We start from the raw sequence: 19,426 nt of genomic DNA, 5'->3' as shown, positions 1-19,426 counted from the left end.
GTGTGGTGACTGATTTATGTGGTGAAGTCCCCAGTCCTTCTGCCATGTGTCCCCCTGTCATTCACTCACGCCCTAACATGAGTCCTACACCTCCTTTGTTCTCAGTTTATTTTATCTCGATTAAACTCAGCCTTGCCTTTTATTGCCCTGGCAGTGAACTTTCCCACTGTGTTTGACAAACATTGTCCGGATGTTTTAGTGTTACCTGGCCAGAGCAGCGTGAAGGAAGATGTTTGGGTTGATGAAGGAACGCTACCAGGAGGGTTTGAGGGGGTAAAAATGCACAATGTATGAAGACTCCTATTTAGGCCTGAAAATACATTTCACTCTAAAATGTTAAAGGGGCAGTTCAGCCAAATTACCTATTTATTTACATGCTTTGCTGTCATTAAGCTAGCTACTGCCACCAACCGTTAATGTTAGCATTTTGTAACCAAAAACCAATGTATGTCAATGTCCCCCAGTTAGCATGCTTTCAATTTCATGTCCAACTCATATCTGAAAGGGATTGTGTAGCCCAGTATCTTTGATGTGATTTGGGCATGACATTTAAAGCATGCTAACTGGGGGACATGAATTTACTTTGGTTCTTGGCTAGAAAATGCTATTATAGCAGGGGTTTTTCTGGTTCAATGTGGGGCTTAGGTGGTGGCCGTGGCGAATGGCGTGGTCACCCACCAAATTTTTTGAGGTCCTCCTTGGCTGCGGAGATAAAATGTTGCGGTTTTAAAACAACAACAAAAAAACTCTTAGGCAGTCCACCCAGTACTTTTCTATGCAGAAATAATTATGTACAGTATCAGTTAGTGTCAGTGGCTAGTTTAAAACCAAAGCAATACATTGAGTAATAAGTTGTTGGTTTGCAACATTTTTGCCATTATTTGACATTGCAAAATGTCTTGCTGTACCTCCTGCAACCTGGATTACTAGTTTAATCTGCTTTCTCATTTGGCTTTTACAATATGCACTCCCTGTATATAATGATGATATTGGTTTGGGTGAACCATTGTGTTTGACCTCTGTTAGTGAAACTCACCTGCATGTGAACTGGTGTGATCCTGTGTGTGTCTCTCTTTGCATCTCAAACAACTCAATCTGTGTTCAAGTAAACATGACAGGGGTGTTGTTGTCACTTATATCAATGTTCCCCAAACAACGTGTCCTTATATGAGTGTCAAGCTGGGTTCTTAGAAGGTCATGTGTTAGGCTGCTATGAATAATGGCATATCTTGGCATAATACTGATATTAAAGGGATAGTTCAGCAAATTTGTTTAGATATTTGTTTCCTTACCTTAAAGCAGTCTATGGACAACGAGTGACTGCAATCCACATGTTTGTGTTATTCTGTCCTTGTGCATAGACTGCTTTCAAGTTCAGGGAACAAATATCTAATATGCAATTTAGCTGAACTATCCCTTTAACAACAATAAGCACTTTACAAAATGCATCCATGTGTTAAAGGCTTTTGAAGAAGAGCGTGAAGTTCTATAATAACTGGGGCGTATTAAGTATTTGAAAAAAGGTATCCTTTGGTATCAATCATTCATGCCTGCCACTTAATTGAAGTTTCAAAAGCCATTTTCCCCAGGCCTCGTCAACATTTTATAAAAACTACTAGCCACAAATACAGAGCTGAGCTATTGAAAGAGTACCTCTGCCACCAAGCAGACACATTGCCCTATATATAGGAAAACAGTTTGACACCCATAGTGCGTATTATGCCCCGTCACACACCGTGTCCCACATCGCCATCCTTGTTTCCTGTCACTTTGCCAACCCGTGTGTTGTGTTGTGATGGTGTGTAACCCACCATATCTTCCTCTTCTGTCTGTCTGTCTGTGTAGGGCTTGTCCAGCGTTGTGTGATCATCCAGAAAGATGAGAATGGCTTTGGGCTGACGGTGAGCGGAGACAACCCTGTATTTGTGCAGCTGGTCAAAGAGGGTAAGGCCTTTTCCATCCTATTCTAATCTACACATTCCTGTGCTGTAGTCAAGGAAATTATGATGATACCTATTGTGCTAACGCTAGTTAGCATTGGCCCTCAAGAAACTACCTCTAACTTCCTTCATTCTGGACACAGAGACATAAATGGTATCCACAAGTTCATCTGACTCTGGGGAAGTAGATAACGGCCCTCATTGCCAAAAATCCCGAAGTATTCCTTTAACTGGTAAAGCATGGTGCTTGCAACCCTAGGGTAGCTGGTTCGATTCCCACTAGGGCCACTAATTTAAAAATGTATGTATAATATATATATTGTTTTAAGGAAATGTAAGTGCATATCTTGGGGGTGTAAACCTCTGACGTTAGATCAACATGTTTGATTGGGAGCAGAGCAGAATATGAATATATATTCTACATCATATAGTCTTGATATCCAAGGCAACAATACAATGTATTGGATTTATCTCTGAATGTGTCATTATACAGTTGGATGCAGTAATATCGCTAACCTTTTTATAATTCTCATTCCCATTACGTGTCCTGTCCTGTACTGTCTTTTTCTGCAGATGGCTCTGCCATGCGAGCGGGCGTCCAGACGGGTGATAGGATCATCAAGGTGAGGCTCATTCCCTCTCTGGGGCCCATTACACTCCTCCTAGACATTACCCTTAGCCTAATCTTTCATTGACAGATGCATGTAATGTAGTGCATGTAGTAGCATCTGTCAATAGACTGTGGGATGAGATGACTAACGAGGAACTTTGTTCCGGTACACAGATTTTTTGTGTCTGATCATTTTGGACAAATCACATTTTCGCAGGTTCTATTTGGCCCATAGACTTGCCCGAAACTTGCTGAGAGTTTTTGTTTAGAGGGGTGGAGACTTCGCTAGTGTCATTAGTTAGTACATTTTCTAACATGTCTCCCCCCAGAACTTAATTCATCATCTGACGCAATTCCGCAATTGTATTATTGTCTGAGATAACCCTTAGATCTAGGATCAGTTTATCTTTCCAAAATCTTACCTTATGCATTTCAACCGAAATGCTAAACCGAATTTGCTAAACCGATCAGTGTGAAGGGGGAACTTCATTCTGCCACTGTCTCTTAGACAGAGACCGATCAGGTGAAGTTTCCCCTAGGTACAGATCTAGGATCAGTGTCCCCTAAACTCAACCATTAGTAGGGAAAATGCTAAACTGACCCAAGATCAGTGTGTTGGGGCAACTTCATCCCGCCTCAGACAAGAGAACCCTGCAGGCTACAAAGGTAGGTTGTGGGTCATGGATTAGGCTCCCTGCATAGTTTCCAACTCTGCCCCCTGCTGGGTTGATGAGGAGCTACACCATAACATGGCAATGTATTCCAATGTCATGAGGAAAGGGCAGGATACCTTCATTCTGTGCGTAGTGTCAGTGCAGAAAATGAATTGTTCGTCTGTGAGGGGGAATCCAAACTTTCTCCTAAAGGGAAAGTGTGAGACTTTGGCAATTAAGCCCTTTTCTACTTACCCAGAGTCAGATTAACTAATTGATACCATTTTTATGTCTCTGTGTTCATTTTAAAGAAGTTGAAGGTAGTTTTGCGAGACATTGTTAATTAGCGTTTCTGCTATGAATGGAAGTCTATAGGTACATCTTCCCTTTAAGTAAAATCTTCACTTAGTCATGCATGGATGTATGGATGTTTACGCTTGAATGGGCAGGTAGTGCTGCAGGTTGGGCCAGTTTACTGAAAGGTAGCTGGTTCGAATCTCTGAGCCAACTATGGGAAAAATCTGTTGATGTTATCTTGAGCAAAGCACTTAACCCTAATTGCTCCTATAAATCGCTCTGGATTAGAGTGTCTGCTAAATGACTAAAATGTCAATTTAAAATGAATGAACATTTAGAAAGAAATAAGGTGTTTCTTGGCATGGAAAGAGTTACATACACCTGCTCCTGTTGAATGTACCCCTGAACTAATATGGGGCTTCCAATCTGGGACAGAATGCGTAGTCCTCCCACAGAAAGTGTTGTATTTCATTTGATTGACGTTGATGTGACATATAGCAGATGTTCTGTTTTTGTTGCAGGTCAACGGGAGCTTAGTAACACATTCAAACCATGTAGAAGTCGTAAAGTTAATCAAATGTAAGTCAAAGTTCCAGTTTTATATCTGATTGTTCATAGACTTGTAAAATCACCGGCTCTTCAAGAGACGCACTTTCTTAAAGCTAACAAGTAGTAGCTTTATAATGTAACCGGACTCTCTTGTCTCTCTGTGTCAGCGGGCTCCTATGTGGCCCTCACAGTGCTGGGGAGGCCCCCGGGACTGGCCCAAATCCCCCTGTCAGAGGGCGAGGTTGGAGACCCAGGGGTCCTGTCGTCGTCCCTCTCCTCACCCCACTCTCCGGGAACAATGGGGGGAACAGGGAAGCGCTGCTCCACCTCCACCAGTCCCCAGGACCACATCTCCCCTCTGCCCCTCTGGGTACGACCGACGGCCACCTTGCTCTGTGGCTGCAACTGAAATGGCATTCTTTTCACAATGTAGAGTAGGGTGCCATCCATTTCAGACGTGTCTCTTTTTAGTTCTGTCTCTCTCGGCCTCCACATTTCCACACCCCTTCTTCACCCGTCCCCATCCCCCCGTCCTCCTTCCCACTTCAGCCTCCACCCACCCCCACTCACTCTACCTCTTTCACTTTCTAACTGGATCTGTATTCTCACGCTTCTCTCACTAGTTTCCTCAATTTTTTCATAAAGCTGTCACTCTCCCTCTGCTGCACTTGTCGCTGTCCTGTCCGGAAGCAAACACTCTTATAATTTCTGTTTTTCTTCATTTTGGTTGGTCTCTAAGGAGGAGAATAACGCTGTACACAGCCAGAAGGTGGACATCTTACAGAAGATGCTGTCCAAGGAGCAGCAGGACTTACAGGCAAGACACACACACATAGTATCCAAACTCTGAAGTTTTCTACATGAGGAGATGAGACAGTCATCTAGTTGAACTTTTAATCTTTGATTTGAATGAGATAATTCAAATTCCGAGTATTCTTTGGAATTGACAGTGTTTTATTATAGTTAGGTTCATAGGACCTGGAGCCATGTTCATAAAGCATCTCAGAGTAGGACTGCTGATCTAGGATGAGGTCCGCCCTATGATACTATTTGATTTCTATTTTATTTTGTACCTTTATTTAACTAGGCAAGTCAGTTAAGAACAAATTCTTATTTTACAATGACGGCCTACCCCGGCCAAACCCTCCCCTAACCCGGACGATGCTGGGCCAATGTGCGCCGCACTATGGGACTCTCGATCACGGCCAGTTGTGATACAGCCCGGGATCGAACCAGGATCTGTAGTGACGCCTCTATCACTGAGATGCAGTGCCTTAGACCGCTGCACCGCTCAGGAGCCCAAATACAGACCCAGATTAAATACAAATCATTCACACATTAAATTGTCATCAAACGCTTAATGATGTCATTGCGCACGTTGCTGCTTATTCATTATGTTAATTTACAGCACGATTCAGTTCCTAGCAGCATCCATAGTAGTGGCATCATTCTAGTGTAGCATAGAATACTCACTGAGTTTCCTTGAATGTCATGTGACCGCCCCTATCTCTCTTCAGTCTTATGTTCCAAAATTTGAAATTGGGGAAGTAATGCTGCTTTAAAAATGTATACATTTGTAATCCCATTTTGGAGAAAAAGGCATTCAAACATTTTCGATTTTCACACTTGCTCTACATGAATCCTTGGGAAACATATATTTAGAGAAGGAATACTTTCACCAAATTGCCTAAATGGATTCTCTCAACATTCTCACCAACTTCCCCCACTAGGCAAACCATTAACAGTATTAAATTGCCTATTGTTGTATAATAAGGATAACCTTTCACATTGAACAGCTACAGTGCTGCTCTTTGTTTATGCCCATTTAGCATCGTTCACACCCTCTTAAGCCTTAGACTCACCTAGGGTTGTTGCGGTGACCTTATTACCACTATACATTTATATTTATGACATTTAGCAGACGCTCTTATCCAGCACTTGCTGGTCCCCCATGGGAATCAAACCCACAACCCTAGTATTGCAAGCACCATGCTTTACCAACTGAGCCACACGTGACAGTCACGGTAATCTCCTCTAATGCCCTCTGGACATGCGTTGGTAGTACCCAACTCGCTTAAAGAGTTAGCCTACATTTATAGTGAATTTGTGATTTTGAATAGCCTAGTAATAGTTTTTTTTTCCTCATACAGGATGACACATTAGCTACAGAATATCTGAACACCATGCGTTTCCATCTCTCTCTCTCCTTCATTCCTTTCTCAAGCATGCAGGGAGAGGGGCTGTCAACAGTTGAATTAAATATGTTTCCTTGTGAAAACATGTTACTATCAATGTTCCTGAACAGATTTTACTTGGTTTCCCAAATTAAGCACAGGGTAGCTGCAGGAACAGGGTTGGAGAGCCCATGATATACAGAGTTTGGGAGGAATATCACCTGTCGCGTAGCGAGAGGCTACATGCTCCTCAAACAGTGGTTGATACATGTAGTGAAATAACATGAGTAGCCTACCCAGCTTGGAAAAACTAACTGGCAGGAAAGCGGCCTCCATTCGCTATTCGAGTGCATATGAATGTCCTGCCCATTTCTACATACAGTATTAATAAAGACAAGATTAAATTGAGAATAGTCTGATGGGTGAAAATATTATCACTTGATAAGAATACAGTGTTTGCAGCCTGAGGCAAGGAACATAGTGCAAGCTTTTTTTGTGACTTTTTCAAATAATTAATAGCCTACAGTCGCATTATGCAGCCCATATATGTTTTGATTTCTAAGGTTTATATCATTCACAACTAAAGTTGCCAAGTAATTCTAAATTTAGCATATAGGACCTGTTTCAAATGATCACTTTTATGCTCAAGGTAGCCACTTCATATGCAGACTTGCTCCTGAATAGGAAGAATAATATCCTCTTATTTTATTCAGCTAAGTTAAGTTATATTCTTCTTACTGTAAAATCATATAATATAAAATAATGACACGGGACTACAGTGCATTCGCAAAGTATTCAGACCCCTTCACTTTTACAACATTTTGTTACGTTACAGACTTATTCTAAAATTTATTAAATCGTTTTTTCCCCCTCAATCTACAAACAATACCCCATAATGACATAGCAAAAACTGTTTTTTAAACATTTTTACAAATGTATTATAAAAACCAGAAATACCTTATTTACCTAAGTATTGAGACCCTTTGCTATGAGACTCGAAATTGAGCTCCGATGCATCCTGTTTCCATTGATCATCCTTGAGATGAAAAAGTGAAGGGGTCTGAATACTTTTCCGAATGCACTGTATAAGCATATCTTGTCTGATAAATGAACAAGCCTATGGCATGGCGCATAGCCAGATAACATACAGTAGGCCAACTCATATTCTGTTCTCCTGAAATAGTATCTTAAACAATCCTCCTCCTCACCTCAAATAATTGTATTTTTTAAAACACTTAACTTGCACTTGGGAATAGCTGAGCTGACTACACTGACTGTGCTATTGGCAGACTCCACTAAGCTGGCAGGCTGGCTAACAGCCTGCTGCCTGGCCTGCACCCTATTTCATTGTGGAGCTAGGGGAGTTAGAGCCCTGTCTATGTTCGTAGATAAGATGAGAGCACCCCTCCAGCTAGGATGGAGTCTGTCACTCCTAAACAGGCCAGGCTTGGTCCTGTTTGTGGGTGAGTCCTAGAAAGAGGGCCACTTATCTACAAATTCTATCTTTTGGGAGGGGCAAAAAAACGTTTTCAACCAGCGATTGAGTTGTGAGACTCTGCTGTAGAGCTCATCACTCCCCCTAACTGGGAGGGGGCCAGAGACAATTACTCGATGCCGACACATCTTTCTAGCTGATATACACGCTGAAGCTATGTTGCACTTGGTGACCTCTGACTGTTTCATCCTAACATCGTTGGTGCCGACGTGGATAACAATATCCCTATACTCTTTACACTCACCAGTTTTAGCTTTAGCCAGCACCATCTTCAGATTATCCTTAACGTTGGTAGCCCTCCCCCCTGGTAAACAGTGTATGATCGCTGGATGATTCGTTTTAAGTCTAATACTGCGGGTAATGGAGTCACCAATGACTAGGGTTTTCAGTTTGTCAGAGCTAATGGTGGGAGGCTTCGCCGTCTCAGACCCCGTAACGGGAGGAGTAGAGACCAGCGAAGGCTCGGCCTCTGACTCCGACTCGCTGCTTAATGGGGAGAACCGGTTGAAAGTTTCTGTCTGAATGTGCGACACCGGTTGAGCATTCCTACAGCATTTCCCTCCAGAAGCCATGAGAAAGTTGTCCGGCTGTGGGGACCGTGCGAGGGGATTTATACTACTATCTGTACTTACTGGTGGCACAGACGCTGTTTCATCCTTTCCTACACTGAAATTACCCTTGAACTGCAAAAAGCTAAAAGAGCCCAGTCTTAAACATATGATGGGCCTGTCTTAGTAGCTTACCTAGAAAACCCGTTTGGATTTAGATACAATGAAGGCTTTAAGAGAGATGTTTTGTTTAATTTAATAGTTTTAACTCATGTTCATTATAAATATACGCATTTATCTTTATCTGGTTTGACATTCCAAATAAAGTGATTTTTTTTTTCTCTCGCATGATTTGAAACAGGATTCTCCTGGAATCATGAATAAATATGTAAAGTGCGATATCACTAGAGAATTCATCTGGGTATTCTTCCCGCAAATAGATAGAATCTTGAAACCGTAGAGGTAACTATGCTAAGTTTTCGATCAAAATTAATCGTTGCAAGATCGCTCAACTTTTTCGGGATAAAGTTTGTATCTTTTCGACTTAACCATCTGACCATTTAACCGGGAGAACACATGACAATTTAAAGTTTGTATCTTTTAGAGACCCAATCCGTAATATAGTACACTTATTGTAGTTGGGTTTTAGTCCACAAACTGGAGAAATGATCCAGGTTCACATTGAGGCCCTTGAAGATTGAGGACTCATGAGAACTTGAATTATTGGCATAGATTGATACTTTTATCTCTAATCCCTTAATTTTTTGCCCCTTAATGTTATCATTAGCCAGAATAATAAATAGTTCAAGTTAACAGTTCAATGGCCATAATAAATAAGTATGGTGATAGAGGGCAACCTTGTTTTACGCCTCTTGACAATTCAAAGTTCTCAGAAGTAACCTTAATTTATTATTTTATTGTACCTGACTTTTACCCATTTTATGAGAGATTCTCCAGAATGTAAAAAAATCCAGGCACTTATAAACATATTCTAGATGTACTGTATCAAATGCTTTCTGAAATTATGCTATAAAGATTATATCTGGTTTCCCTGCATTCTTATAGTTTTCCATTATTTCTAGTGGATGTCTAATGTTGTCTCTAATATATCTTCCTTTTAAAAACCCCGTCTGATCGTGATGAATAATATCTGGTAGGGACTTTTTGGTTCTTTGAGCAATACAAGAGAACATTTGTAAAAACTATTTTGCTTCCTCATTCAAGATCTCTGTTAGTGAGATAAGGATTTCTCCATTGTTTAACTATTTTTTTGGTCGCGTTTCTATATTGAAGGTTTAGGAAAAACCTTAGATGCTTTTTTTGCCATTCTCAATCAAATTTTCTCTTTATTTTTTATAAATGAAAGCTAATATTTCCTGAGTTCCTCAAAGTCCTTTTGTTTTGCCTCTAGAATATTCAGTGCTTCTGTATTACATGTATCTTCACCATTGATGTGTAATGTTAGATTTTCTATTTCTGCTGTGTCTTTTCTGTTTCTGTTGTAAGTCTTTTTTTATTATGAATTCCTTTCATTTTTGTTAAGAAAGTAGTGGTTACATTTCCCAAAAGCCAATAATCCTAACCACTAAACAGTTACCACTACAGTTACCATGGGTAACCACTGATAAACACTGACCCCATGTTGCCCTCCCCTTAGTTTCACTTCCTTCTATGATAGACCATGAACTAAAACTAGGACTGTGGGAACTGGACACACAAACACGCATGTACACGCACACACACTCTCCCTCTCTCTTTCACTGACACACACACACACACACATACATACATACATACATACATACATACATACATACATACATACATACATACATACATACATACATACATACATACATACACACCTCCTCTTCTCTCTTCCACCCACCCGCCCCCTCCCTTTCTACCTAATTCCTCTCCTTACGTGTGCTGTGTCCTGTGTTATGTCACGTTATGTCCAGGCTATGAAGGATGAGTACAGCAGGAACCCCATAGCGAAAGTACTGAAGGACATCCAGGAGGCCAAGAAACACATTCCTCTGCTGCATGGCCAGCTCAGAAAGGCCACAGGCACACCTCAGGTATACACACATACATATGTTCACACACATGTACGTGCATATGTAAACAAGCACACAAAAACAAACACACTCTCTCTCCCATAGACACACACACACACACAAACACTCTCTTGCTGTCTCTATCTCACAGGTACAGACACACTCTCAAAGGGACAGCGCAGTTACTGCCTGGCCTGCCACCCATTTATAGTAGGTGTGTGTGTTTTCAGGATGGCTCCCTCTCCGCCTGGGACGGTGAGGGGGGGGGCGTTGGGGTGGCTGATGGAGAGCAGACCCCCTCACAGGTAGAGAGCGGCAGCAACGGAACCTGGACCAATAACACTGTGAGTCAACCTGGCCAATTAGCCTGTCTATTATCACCACCAGACGCTCCATGACAACTACATGTGAATTGGCATTCTCAATACAATACCATTGTACTGGAATAAAAAATTATCATCATATGTTTTATTGTCACATACACCCAATAGGTGCTGTGAAATATGCCTTATACAGGGTCAGCCAGGAAGTAAACTGAAATGCCAATTCCTATTTTAACTAGGCAAGTCAGTTTAAGAACTAATTCTTATTTACAATGACGGCCTACCCCGGCCAAACCCAGACGACGCTGGGCCAATTGTGCGCCGCCCTATGGGACTCCCAATCACGACCGGATGTGATGCAACCTGGATTAGAACCAGGTACTGCAGTGTCTTAGACCACTGCGCCACTCGGGAGCCCCGAATACTTTTCTATCAGAAAATTTGACTGGAGCGTGTGGCATCACTACCACAATGCCCATTCAAAATCGGAGACTGGCAAATGTTATACAGTATGTGAATGGTGTGTGTGTCTCTGTATTTCAGGTGTCTCCCAGTCCCCTCCCTGAGAGTCCGTGCCAAAGAGAGACCCCCTGCCATAGCCCAAAGACTAACCCCCGAGACAGCCTCAACTCCTGCCCCTCACCTGACGCCGAGGACACGCCGGACTTGGTGAGACAGAGACGCACACACACAGTATATTTGTTGTTTACTCCCAACACTAGATTTAGAAGGAAGTCATGCTCGTGTGTGTGTGTGTGTGTGTGTGTGTGTGTGTGTGTGTGTGTGTGTGATTCAGAACTGTAACTTCCAGTGTAGTGTGGGCAGCCCCTTGTCCCGTCTCAACCCCCAGATCATCGGAGCAGAGGACGACTACTTTGACACCGAGCAGGAAGAGGTACTGGTGGACTACTGCTAGACTGCTGGCTAGCTGTCGTGTCTGTCTGGCTCTGACTGTCTGGCTCCGTCTGACTGCCTCCGGCTGTCTATCTCTCTCTGGCTGTCTCTCATTTTGTGCCTGTCTGTCTCATTCTCTCGATGACTCTCTCTCTCTTAGCAAGCCTGGGAAAATAAAGCCAAGACAGTAGCGTGAGGCAGATTGATGTAAAAGTACACGCCCGGACAGGATGCTAGTCTGTCACAGCGCCTTACCGCAATCCATCTCCTTAATGCTGAATGCCAAGAGGCATCAGGTCCCATTTTTATAGTCTTTGGTATGATTCGACCGGGGATCAAACCGCCAACCTCTCAATCTCAGGGTGAAAACACTTTTACCACAAGACAACGGAGTTGATATCTCTCTCTTACTCAACTCTATCTTTCTGTTGATCTCTACCCTGTCTCTCTATCTCTCTATCTCCCTGTCTCTCAGATCAATGGTCAGTGTTGTTGTTTCCAGAGTATAGAGCTGCTCAAGTCTCGGCCCGCACACCTGGCCGCCTTCCTCCATCACGTGGTCTCTCAGTTTGACCCTGCACCTCTGGTAAGACCACCACATACATACACGCTCACTGTACATATACACACACGCGCGCACACCAAGGTTATTAAAGTGTTGTGTTTTTCTATTAGATTCTCTAGTTAAGTTGTATAAAAAAATATATATACATTTAATATTATTTTGTTTTGGTGTTAGGGACATAAAGCATGCGTGGAAGGCTAGGAACCATTTGGGTTGTATCATTTTTTGTTTGTCTTTTTGAGATGTCACTTCTTTCAACGGGGAGCAGTAATACATAAGGTGACGGGTCATGTCATAGGTTAGGTTAGCCCTTCTCATGAATCCAATACTACATTGGGCTCATTCTACGCCCCTTTTGATTAGCTGAGGTGATCTGGTCGAATGTGAAACGCTCTTTCTAGAAACATTATCTTTGGTTGCGATATGGTTTTGGAAACTTAATTATGATCCCAAAATAACTTTACGAATACAAAAGATACACTTACTGTTAGCTGTTTTACCACAAATTTCCAATAAGGTTCTTTGTGAAACACAGCTTTGAGATGTTTTTTTTTGTTCCCTACCGAGTTTCCATTAGCTCAGGAAGTGCAATGCAAAACACCTCCATGGGAATCTGTTAAAATGGAGCACAGTAAGTGCATCTTTTGTATTTTTAAAATAATTTTGGAGTGATATGAAAGTAGAATTTCTGATGTTTCCAAACCGTATTGCACGCGGTGATTATTAACGGTTAACAGATGCCTCACAAGTCCTCAACTGGCAGCTTCATTAGTCTCAACGTCAACAGTGAAGAGGTGACTCCGGGATAGTGGCCTTCTAGGCAGAGTTGCAAAGAAAAAGCCATATCTCAGACTGGCCAATAAAAAGAAAAGATTAAGATTGGCAAAAGAAATCAGACACTGGACAGAGGAACTCTGCCTAGAGGCCAGCATCCCGGAGTCGCGTCTTCACTGTTGATGTTGAGACTGGTGTTTTGCGGGTACTATTTAACGAAGCTGCCAGTTGAGGACTTGAGGCGTATGTTTCTCAAACTAGACACTCTAATGTACTTGTCCTCTTGCTCAGTTGTGCACCAGGGCCTCCCACAACTTTTTCTATTCTGGTTAGAGCCAGTTTGCGCTGTTCTGTGATGGGAGTAGTACACAGTGATGTATGAGATCTTCAGTTTCTTGGCAATTTATCACATGGAATAGCCTTAATTTCTCAGAACAAGAATAGACTGACGAGTTTCAGAAGAAAGTTATTTGTTTCTAGCCATTTTGAGCCTGTAATCAAACCCACAAATGCTGATGCTCCAGATACTCAACTAGTCTAAAGATGGCCAGTTTTATCGCATCTTTAATCAGCACAACCATTTTCAGCTGTGGTAACATAATTGCAAAAGGGTTTTCTAATGATCAATTAGACTTTTAAAATGATAAACTTGGATTAGCTAACACAACGTGCCATTGGAACACAGGAGTGATGGTGCTGATAATGGGCCTCTGTACGCCTATGTAGATATTCCATTAAAAAAATATGCCGTTTCCAGCTACAATAGTCATTTACAACATTAACAATGTCTACACTGTATTTCTGATCAATTTGATGTTATTTTAATGGACAAAACATTTGCTTTTCTTTAAAAAACAAGGACATTTCTAAGTGACCCCAAACTTTTGAATGGTAGTGTATATATTGGATCTATATTGGATCCAGCTACTGTGAAATGTTTGGATGTGTGTAAAACCCTCCATAGTCTGCCTTGTTTTAATATTTTATACCCACGAAAAGAAATGATGGTGCCTGTAAGTGTGGCATAGCCTATTTAAAACAAGTTGTTGTTTATTTTGTTTAGAATTTGATTTAAATTATTATTTAATCTTGCTTATTGACACTGTTTGGCATGTCCATGCTCAGCCATAATGCAATTGACAGTAGGCCTAGCCCCTATAAATCAAATCAAATCAAATTTATTTATATAGCCCTTCGTACATTAGCTGATATCTCAAAGTGCTGTACAGAAACCCAGCCTAAAACCCCAAACAGCAAGCAATGCATGTGAAAGAAGCACGGTGGCTAGGAAAAACTCCCTAGGAAAAACTCCCTAGAAAAGCCAAAAACCTAGGAAGAAACCTAGAGAGGAACCAGGCTATGAGGGGTGGCCAGTCCTCTTCTGGCTGTGCCGGGTGGATATTATAACAGAACATGGTCAAGATGTTAAAATGTTCATAAATGACCAGCATGGTCAAATAATAATAATCATAGTAGTTGTCGAGGGTGCAACAAGCACGTCCGGTGAACAGGTCAGGGTTCCATAGCCGCAGGCAGAACAGTTGAAACTAGCAGCAGCATGGCCAGGTGGACTGGGGACAGCAAGGAGTCATCATGCCAGGTAGTCCAGAGGCATGGTCCTAGGTACTATGCGATTAATTAGAGCAATGTGGACTGCAAATGGGTTCAAGTTAACGTATTTAGCAAAGATAGATCTACAGTTTGTTATTTCATTGCTGTAACCCATTTAACAAACTATAATGGAATAACATTGGAATTGGGGTTGATTCCAAAGCAATACATAAAAGACCGTAAGTACACAACTTGAAGCAACCGCATATGTGACCAACCGCCTCGATTCGGTCTTATGTAGCAACATTTGAAATTGTGTTTTTTACATTGGATAAAAGTACAGACTCAGAGCTAGATAATGGTATATCATATACTGCAGTTGAGGAACAATGGGAAAGTTATTCTGCTTTGAAAGTTGATAAGCTTGTAACCCCACTTTTTAGTTTGGATAGGCAATCACTTGAAAAACTACAAACCACTTCCTGGTTGGATTTATTCTCAGGTTTTTGCCTGCCGTATGAGTTCTGTTATACTCACAGACATCATTCAAACTGTTTTAGAAACTTCAGAGTGTTTTCTATCCAAATCTACTAATATGCATATCCTACCTTCTGGGCCCGAGTAGCAGGCAGTTTAATTTGGGCACGTTATTCATCTGAATTTCCGAATACTGCCCCCTGTCACCAAGAAGTTAAGCCGTAACCCCACCCATCTCTTTAAGGATTCACATGTTTGGCCATGTGGTAAACACATGCTATATCAAATCTAAGTTTATTTGTCACATGCACAGGATACAGAAGGTGTAAACGGTACAGTGATAGTACTTGTGAAAAAATGGCGCCGGAGCAGAAGGCAGGCGTTTTACGTGCCCCCAACCGATTGTGTTTTTTAGTTTGTTTATCTGCGTTGTTTGTAACTTATTTTTTTACTATTTTTGTACATAATGTTGCCGCTACCGTCTCTTATGACCGAAAATAACTTCTAGACATCAGGTCTGCGATTACTCACAACGGACTATCAGAATCTTTTTTCTTTAACGACTCTGACGAGCCCGAGGTGGAGGATATACGGCTCCCTCGGGAACAGGCCCCAACCCAAGTGATCTGCATGAAGAGGAGGCGGAGAAAGAGAGGCCGGAGGGCGGGCTGCCTTCTGAGGAATAGGAGGCGATCTAATAAATCCCCATCATGCAGTCTTTGGACAATAAAATGGACGAGTTATTGGGAAGATTAAACTACCAACGGGACATTAAAAACTGTAACATCTTATGCTCCACGGAGTCGTGGCTATATGACGACAATATCAACATACAGCTGGCTGGTTATACAATGTACCAGCAGGATAGAACAACGGCGTCTGGTAAGACAAGGGGCGGCGGTTCATGTATTTTTGTAAACAACAGCTGGTGCACGATATCTAAGGAAGTCTTGAGCCATTGCTCGCCTGAGTTTCTCATGATAAGCTGCAGACAACATTACCTACCGAGAGAGTTTTAATCTATATTCTTTGGAGCTGTTTACATACCACCACAGTCAGAGGCTGGCACCAAGATAGCATTGAATGAGCTGTATTCCGCCATAAGCAAACAAGAAAACGATCACCCAGAGGTGGTGCTCCTAGTAGCCGGGGACTTTAATGCAGGGGAACTTAAATCAGTTTTACCTTATTTCTATCAACGTGTTAAATGTGCAACCAGAGGGAAAAGAACTCTGGACCACCTATACTCCACACACAGATATGCATACAAAGCTCTCCCAAAAATTAAAGCGGGAAGCACCAATGACTAGATAAATAAAAAAGTGGTCAGATGAAGCAGATGCTAAGCTACAGGACTGTTTTGCTAGCGCAGACTAGAGTATGTTCCGGGTTCCGCCAATGGCATTGAGGAGTACACCACATCTGTCATTGGCTTCATCAATAAGTGCAATGATGACGTCGTCCCCACAGTGACCATACGTACATACCCCAACCAGTGCAGCCGCACTGAGCTAAAGGCTGGAGCTGCTACTTTCAAGGAGTGGGACTCTAACCCGGAAGCTTATAAGAAATCCCGCTATGCCCTCAGACGAACCATCAAACAGGCAAAGTGTCAATACAGGACTAAGGATGTGTGCAGAAAGTAGCCCATCACTTTTTCCTACTGATCTGTCAATAGCGCCTGCTAAATTCAGGGCATCAATGTTGTTGAGAAAAGTAGCAAAACGTTTGTAGGTCTCAATGTCTAATGTTATGTCTTTCAAAAACGGCTTGGTAGAAAGAACTGTCACACATACTTAACAGCTCACGTTATTGACAGAAGCGAGCTACATGGCAGACCAATCCAAACTTATCTCCCGGCATGTCCAGCCCATCCATTATCTCAGCCAATCATCGCTAGCGGGAAGGTTCCTGTCTTTTTCCGTGGCTAAACCAACTAGGCTCATAATTTAACAATTGTATTTGTATTTATGGATGGGATACAAGTTTGTTATTAAGTCACTAGAAAGGCCTTCCTGCCCAAAAATGCATTTTGATAAAAAAATTACGCTCCTGTGAAGTAGTGACGTGCGCCATATGCCTAGTTTCCTGAAACGAGTCACATATTTCGCCATGGAGCACATTCTGATTGGCCAATGAAGGGCCTAGCCTCGACACACCCACAACTTGTTTATTCATCACAACCCAGCCCTTTCACCGCAACAGCAGCAAGTGCGCCGAAAATTGTAAAATATTTCTGACAGTGTTACTGCCTGCGCTTAGATGTACCATTGCGTTAGGTTTGTTAAAATAGAGCCCAAGGTGTACAAAATTCTGGTAACTGTCCCAAAATAAAATATGGTGACATTTTGCATCCCTAATAAACAATTTTTTCTAATAGGGTACAGCATTTACTCTCTAGCACTTTGGTGGTTTGACCCAAGAAGGCATTGGTCAGTATTTAAGACCTAATGTTGTCCTTGTCCTCTCCTAGCTGTGCTACCTTTACGCTGACCTGTACAAGCAGACCAACTCCAAAGAGACCAGACGGATCTTCATGGATTTCTATACTTTCTTTATGGACCGAGCAGCGGTAAGACACACATGTACACATACATTATGTGGGAGCACACGCAAAGGCACGCATGGATGCATGCAATTACACATGCATACAAACACACTAGCGGTTAGAGAGGCGAGCCTGCAACCAGAAGGTTGCCAGTTCGAATCTCCGGATCCGATGGGAAAAATCTGGCAGGAGATGAGCTGGCAACCAGAGGGTTGCTGGTATCAAACCCTAGATGTCATTGTGCCCTTAAGCAACACACTTAACGTCCCACAGCGACAGCTCCCCCACACCTATGATTTTCTGGACAAAATTTTCAAATGACATCAGTTTGACCGGTTGTAAGGAAATAGAAAGCTGTGAAAACGACCCAACATGTTCTGATAAGATTTCAGTTTGGCTTGGATGCATATTTTATGTGTGGTTGAAATACTATCAGCTGCTGATAAAGATAGCACCTCTACAGACGGTATCTAACTGCGTATTCACATTTTCTCAAGATGCTGAAAGAAATAAATTGTATTTCTCCACTGCTGTTCCAGAGTACATTTTTTTGCCTACATTTGTTATATAATTTTACTGCAAGAAACGCTTACTTCTGTAGGATCCTGAGTGGCGTAGCGGTCTAAGGCACTGCATCTCAGTGCTAGAGGCGTCACTACAGACCCTGTTTCGATTCCAGGCTGTATCACAACCGGCTGTGATTGGGAGTCCCATAGGGCAGTGCACAATTGTCTCAGCGTCGTCCGGGTTAGGGTGTCATTGTAAATAAGAATTTGTTCTTAACTGACTTGCATAGTTAAATCATATAAAAATATTAACACTATGTTAGAGGTTATAGACCTACAATCAGTGTCCTGATTTCATTTTCCATTTAATCGATCTGAACAGTAGGCTATAGTTTTCTTGACATGCCATAGGCCTACTTGAAGTCCCTGTCTTCTGACTGTCGAATTTGTACAGCACCTCACAATCATCACACATAACATGGCTGATAGCAATGCTATCATCCTCTTTTACCACTTCACCAAATCTTTTCTAAACATTATTTTTCTGGCCCTCCCTTCACTTTATTTTCAACTCTCCATTTCTCAGCTTTTCTCTTATTCAATTAAAGACACAGTTCTTTTTTAGCCGCCGTGGATTGACGTTAACTTTTTCTGCCCGTTCCCAAAAGTATTTGGCAATTGGCCTGCAAGCTATTTGATGCACGTACTGTTAGGCCCTAAATCTTAGGGTTATGCACTGGTACCAGATAGCGTCACATAATTAAAGAAATGTAGCCTATAGATATAAATTGCACAAGAATGATACATTTATGGACTTTTTAAGGTATTGTGGTCTCTTTATTCAACCCGCCAGCCAGCCACCCACCCTTCAGCCACACACTATTTCATGACCCTAAACCCGCCTCGTGGATATTACTGCAGGATCTGCGGGTTATGAGTCAACCCGCACATTACTAGCGTGTGTGAATTAAAACCCCAGCACCATCCATCAGATCCTCTTTTTTCCTCTCTTCTGCTCTTCTATCTTCTCTCCAGTCTTCCCTATGTTGCTCGAGGAACCTTTGTCCACTAGGTGCGAGTGTGTCTGGACAGCCAAGTTCCTTTACTAACGGTGTGCTTCTGCTGATCTGCAAGATGCTTAGTATTGTCTTAAATGTAGTCTTTATCTGCTATGATGGAGGAAAAGGAAATTATATTTGTGTTTGTTGGGATTTGTTGCTGAAAGAGTCTTTTTTTTGGTTAGATATTTGATTATTTTTCCCTTGCAGAATCTGAAAGTAGCTGTGCCTGAGTCTATTGCCTCTGAACTAGGTAAGCTGTTTCAACCCTTTTTGTTTTCACATAATCCTCTCAGGTCTTGTATAAGTTTAGTAACAGTTATAGCAATACAGTAGTGTATCGTCTAGTGTAATTGATTAGAACGTTTCCAAAAAAGAAAGACAGCTTGAGACTGTGTGAGTGT

At 42.0% G+C, this 19,426-nt stretch overlaps 1 protein-coding gene across 8 annotated transcripts in view; it reads left to right on the top strand.

The window, feature by feature from the left end:
* The window catches only part of LOC106567565 (rho guanine nucleotide exchange factor 12), a 140,964-nt gene that overhangs the window by 81,107 nt on the left and 40,431 nt on the right, over positions 1–19,426 (top strand). For 7 of the 8 annotated variants that reach the window (XM_014137024.2, XM_014137030.2, XM_014137025.2 and 4 more), the window contains 12 exons: positions 1,846–1,944; positions 2,514–2,563; positions 4,022–4,079; positions 4,217–4,419; positions 4,789–4,866; positions 10,228–10,347; positions 10,557–10,670; positions 11,193–11,318; positions 11,446–11,544; positions 12,019–12,129; positions 17,384–17,482; positions 19,233–19,275. In XM_014137024.2, coding sequence (XP_013992499.2) covers positions 1,846–1,944; positions 2,514–2,563; positions 4,022–4,079; positions 4,217–4,419; positions 4,789–4,866; positions 10,228–10,347; positions 10,557–10,670; positions 11,193–11,318; positions 11,446–11,544; positions 12,019–12,129; positions 17,384–17,482; positions 19,233–19,275 — 1,200 coding nt within the window. The remainder of the gene's footprint in view (positions 1–1,845; positions 1,945–2,513; positions 2,564–4,021; positions 4,080–4,216; positions 4,420–4,788; positions 4,867–10,227; positions 10,348–10,556; positions 10,671–11,192; positions 11,319–11,445; positions 11,545–12,018; positions 12,130–17,383; positions 17,483–19,232; positions 19,276–19,426) is intronic. The other variant, XM_014137028.2, reaches the window with a different exon arrangement.

Source organism: Salmo salar, chromosome ssa13, assembly GCF_905237065.1.
Source record: "Salmo salar chromosome ssa13, Ssal_v3.1, whole genome shotgun sequence".
NCBI classification, from domain to species: Eukaryota; Metazoa; Chordata; class Actinopteri; order Salmoniformes; family Salmonidae; genus Salmo; species Salmo salar.
Note: the sequence above shows the minus strand (reverse complement) of the source record. Positions and strands in the feature narration are given on the sequence as shown.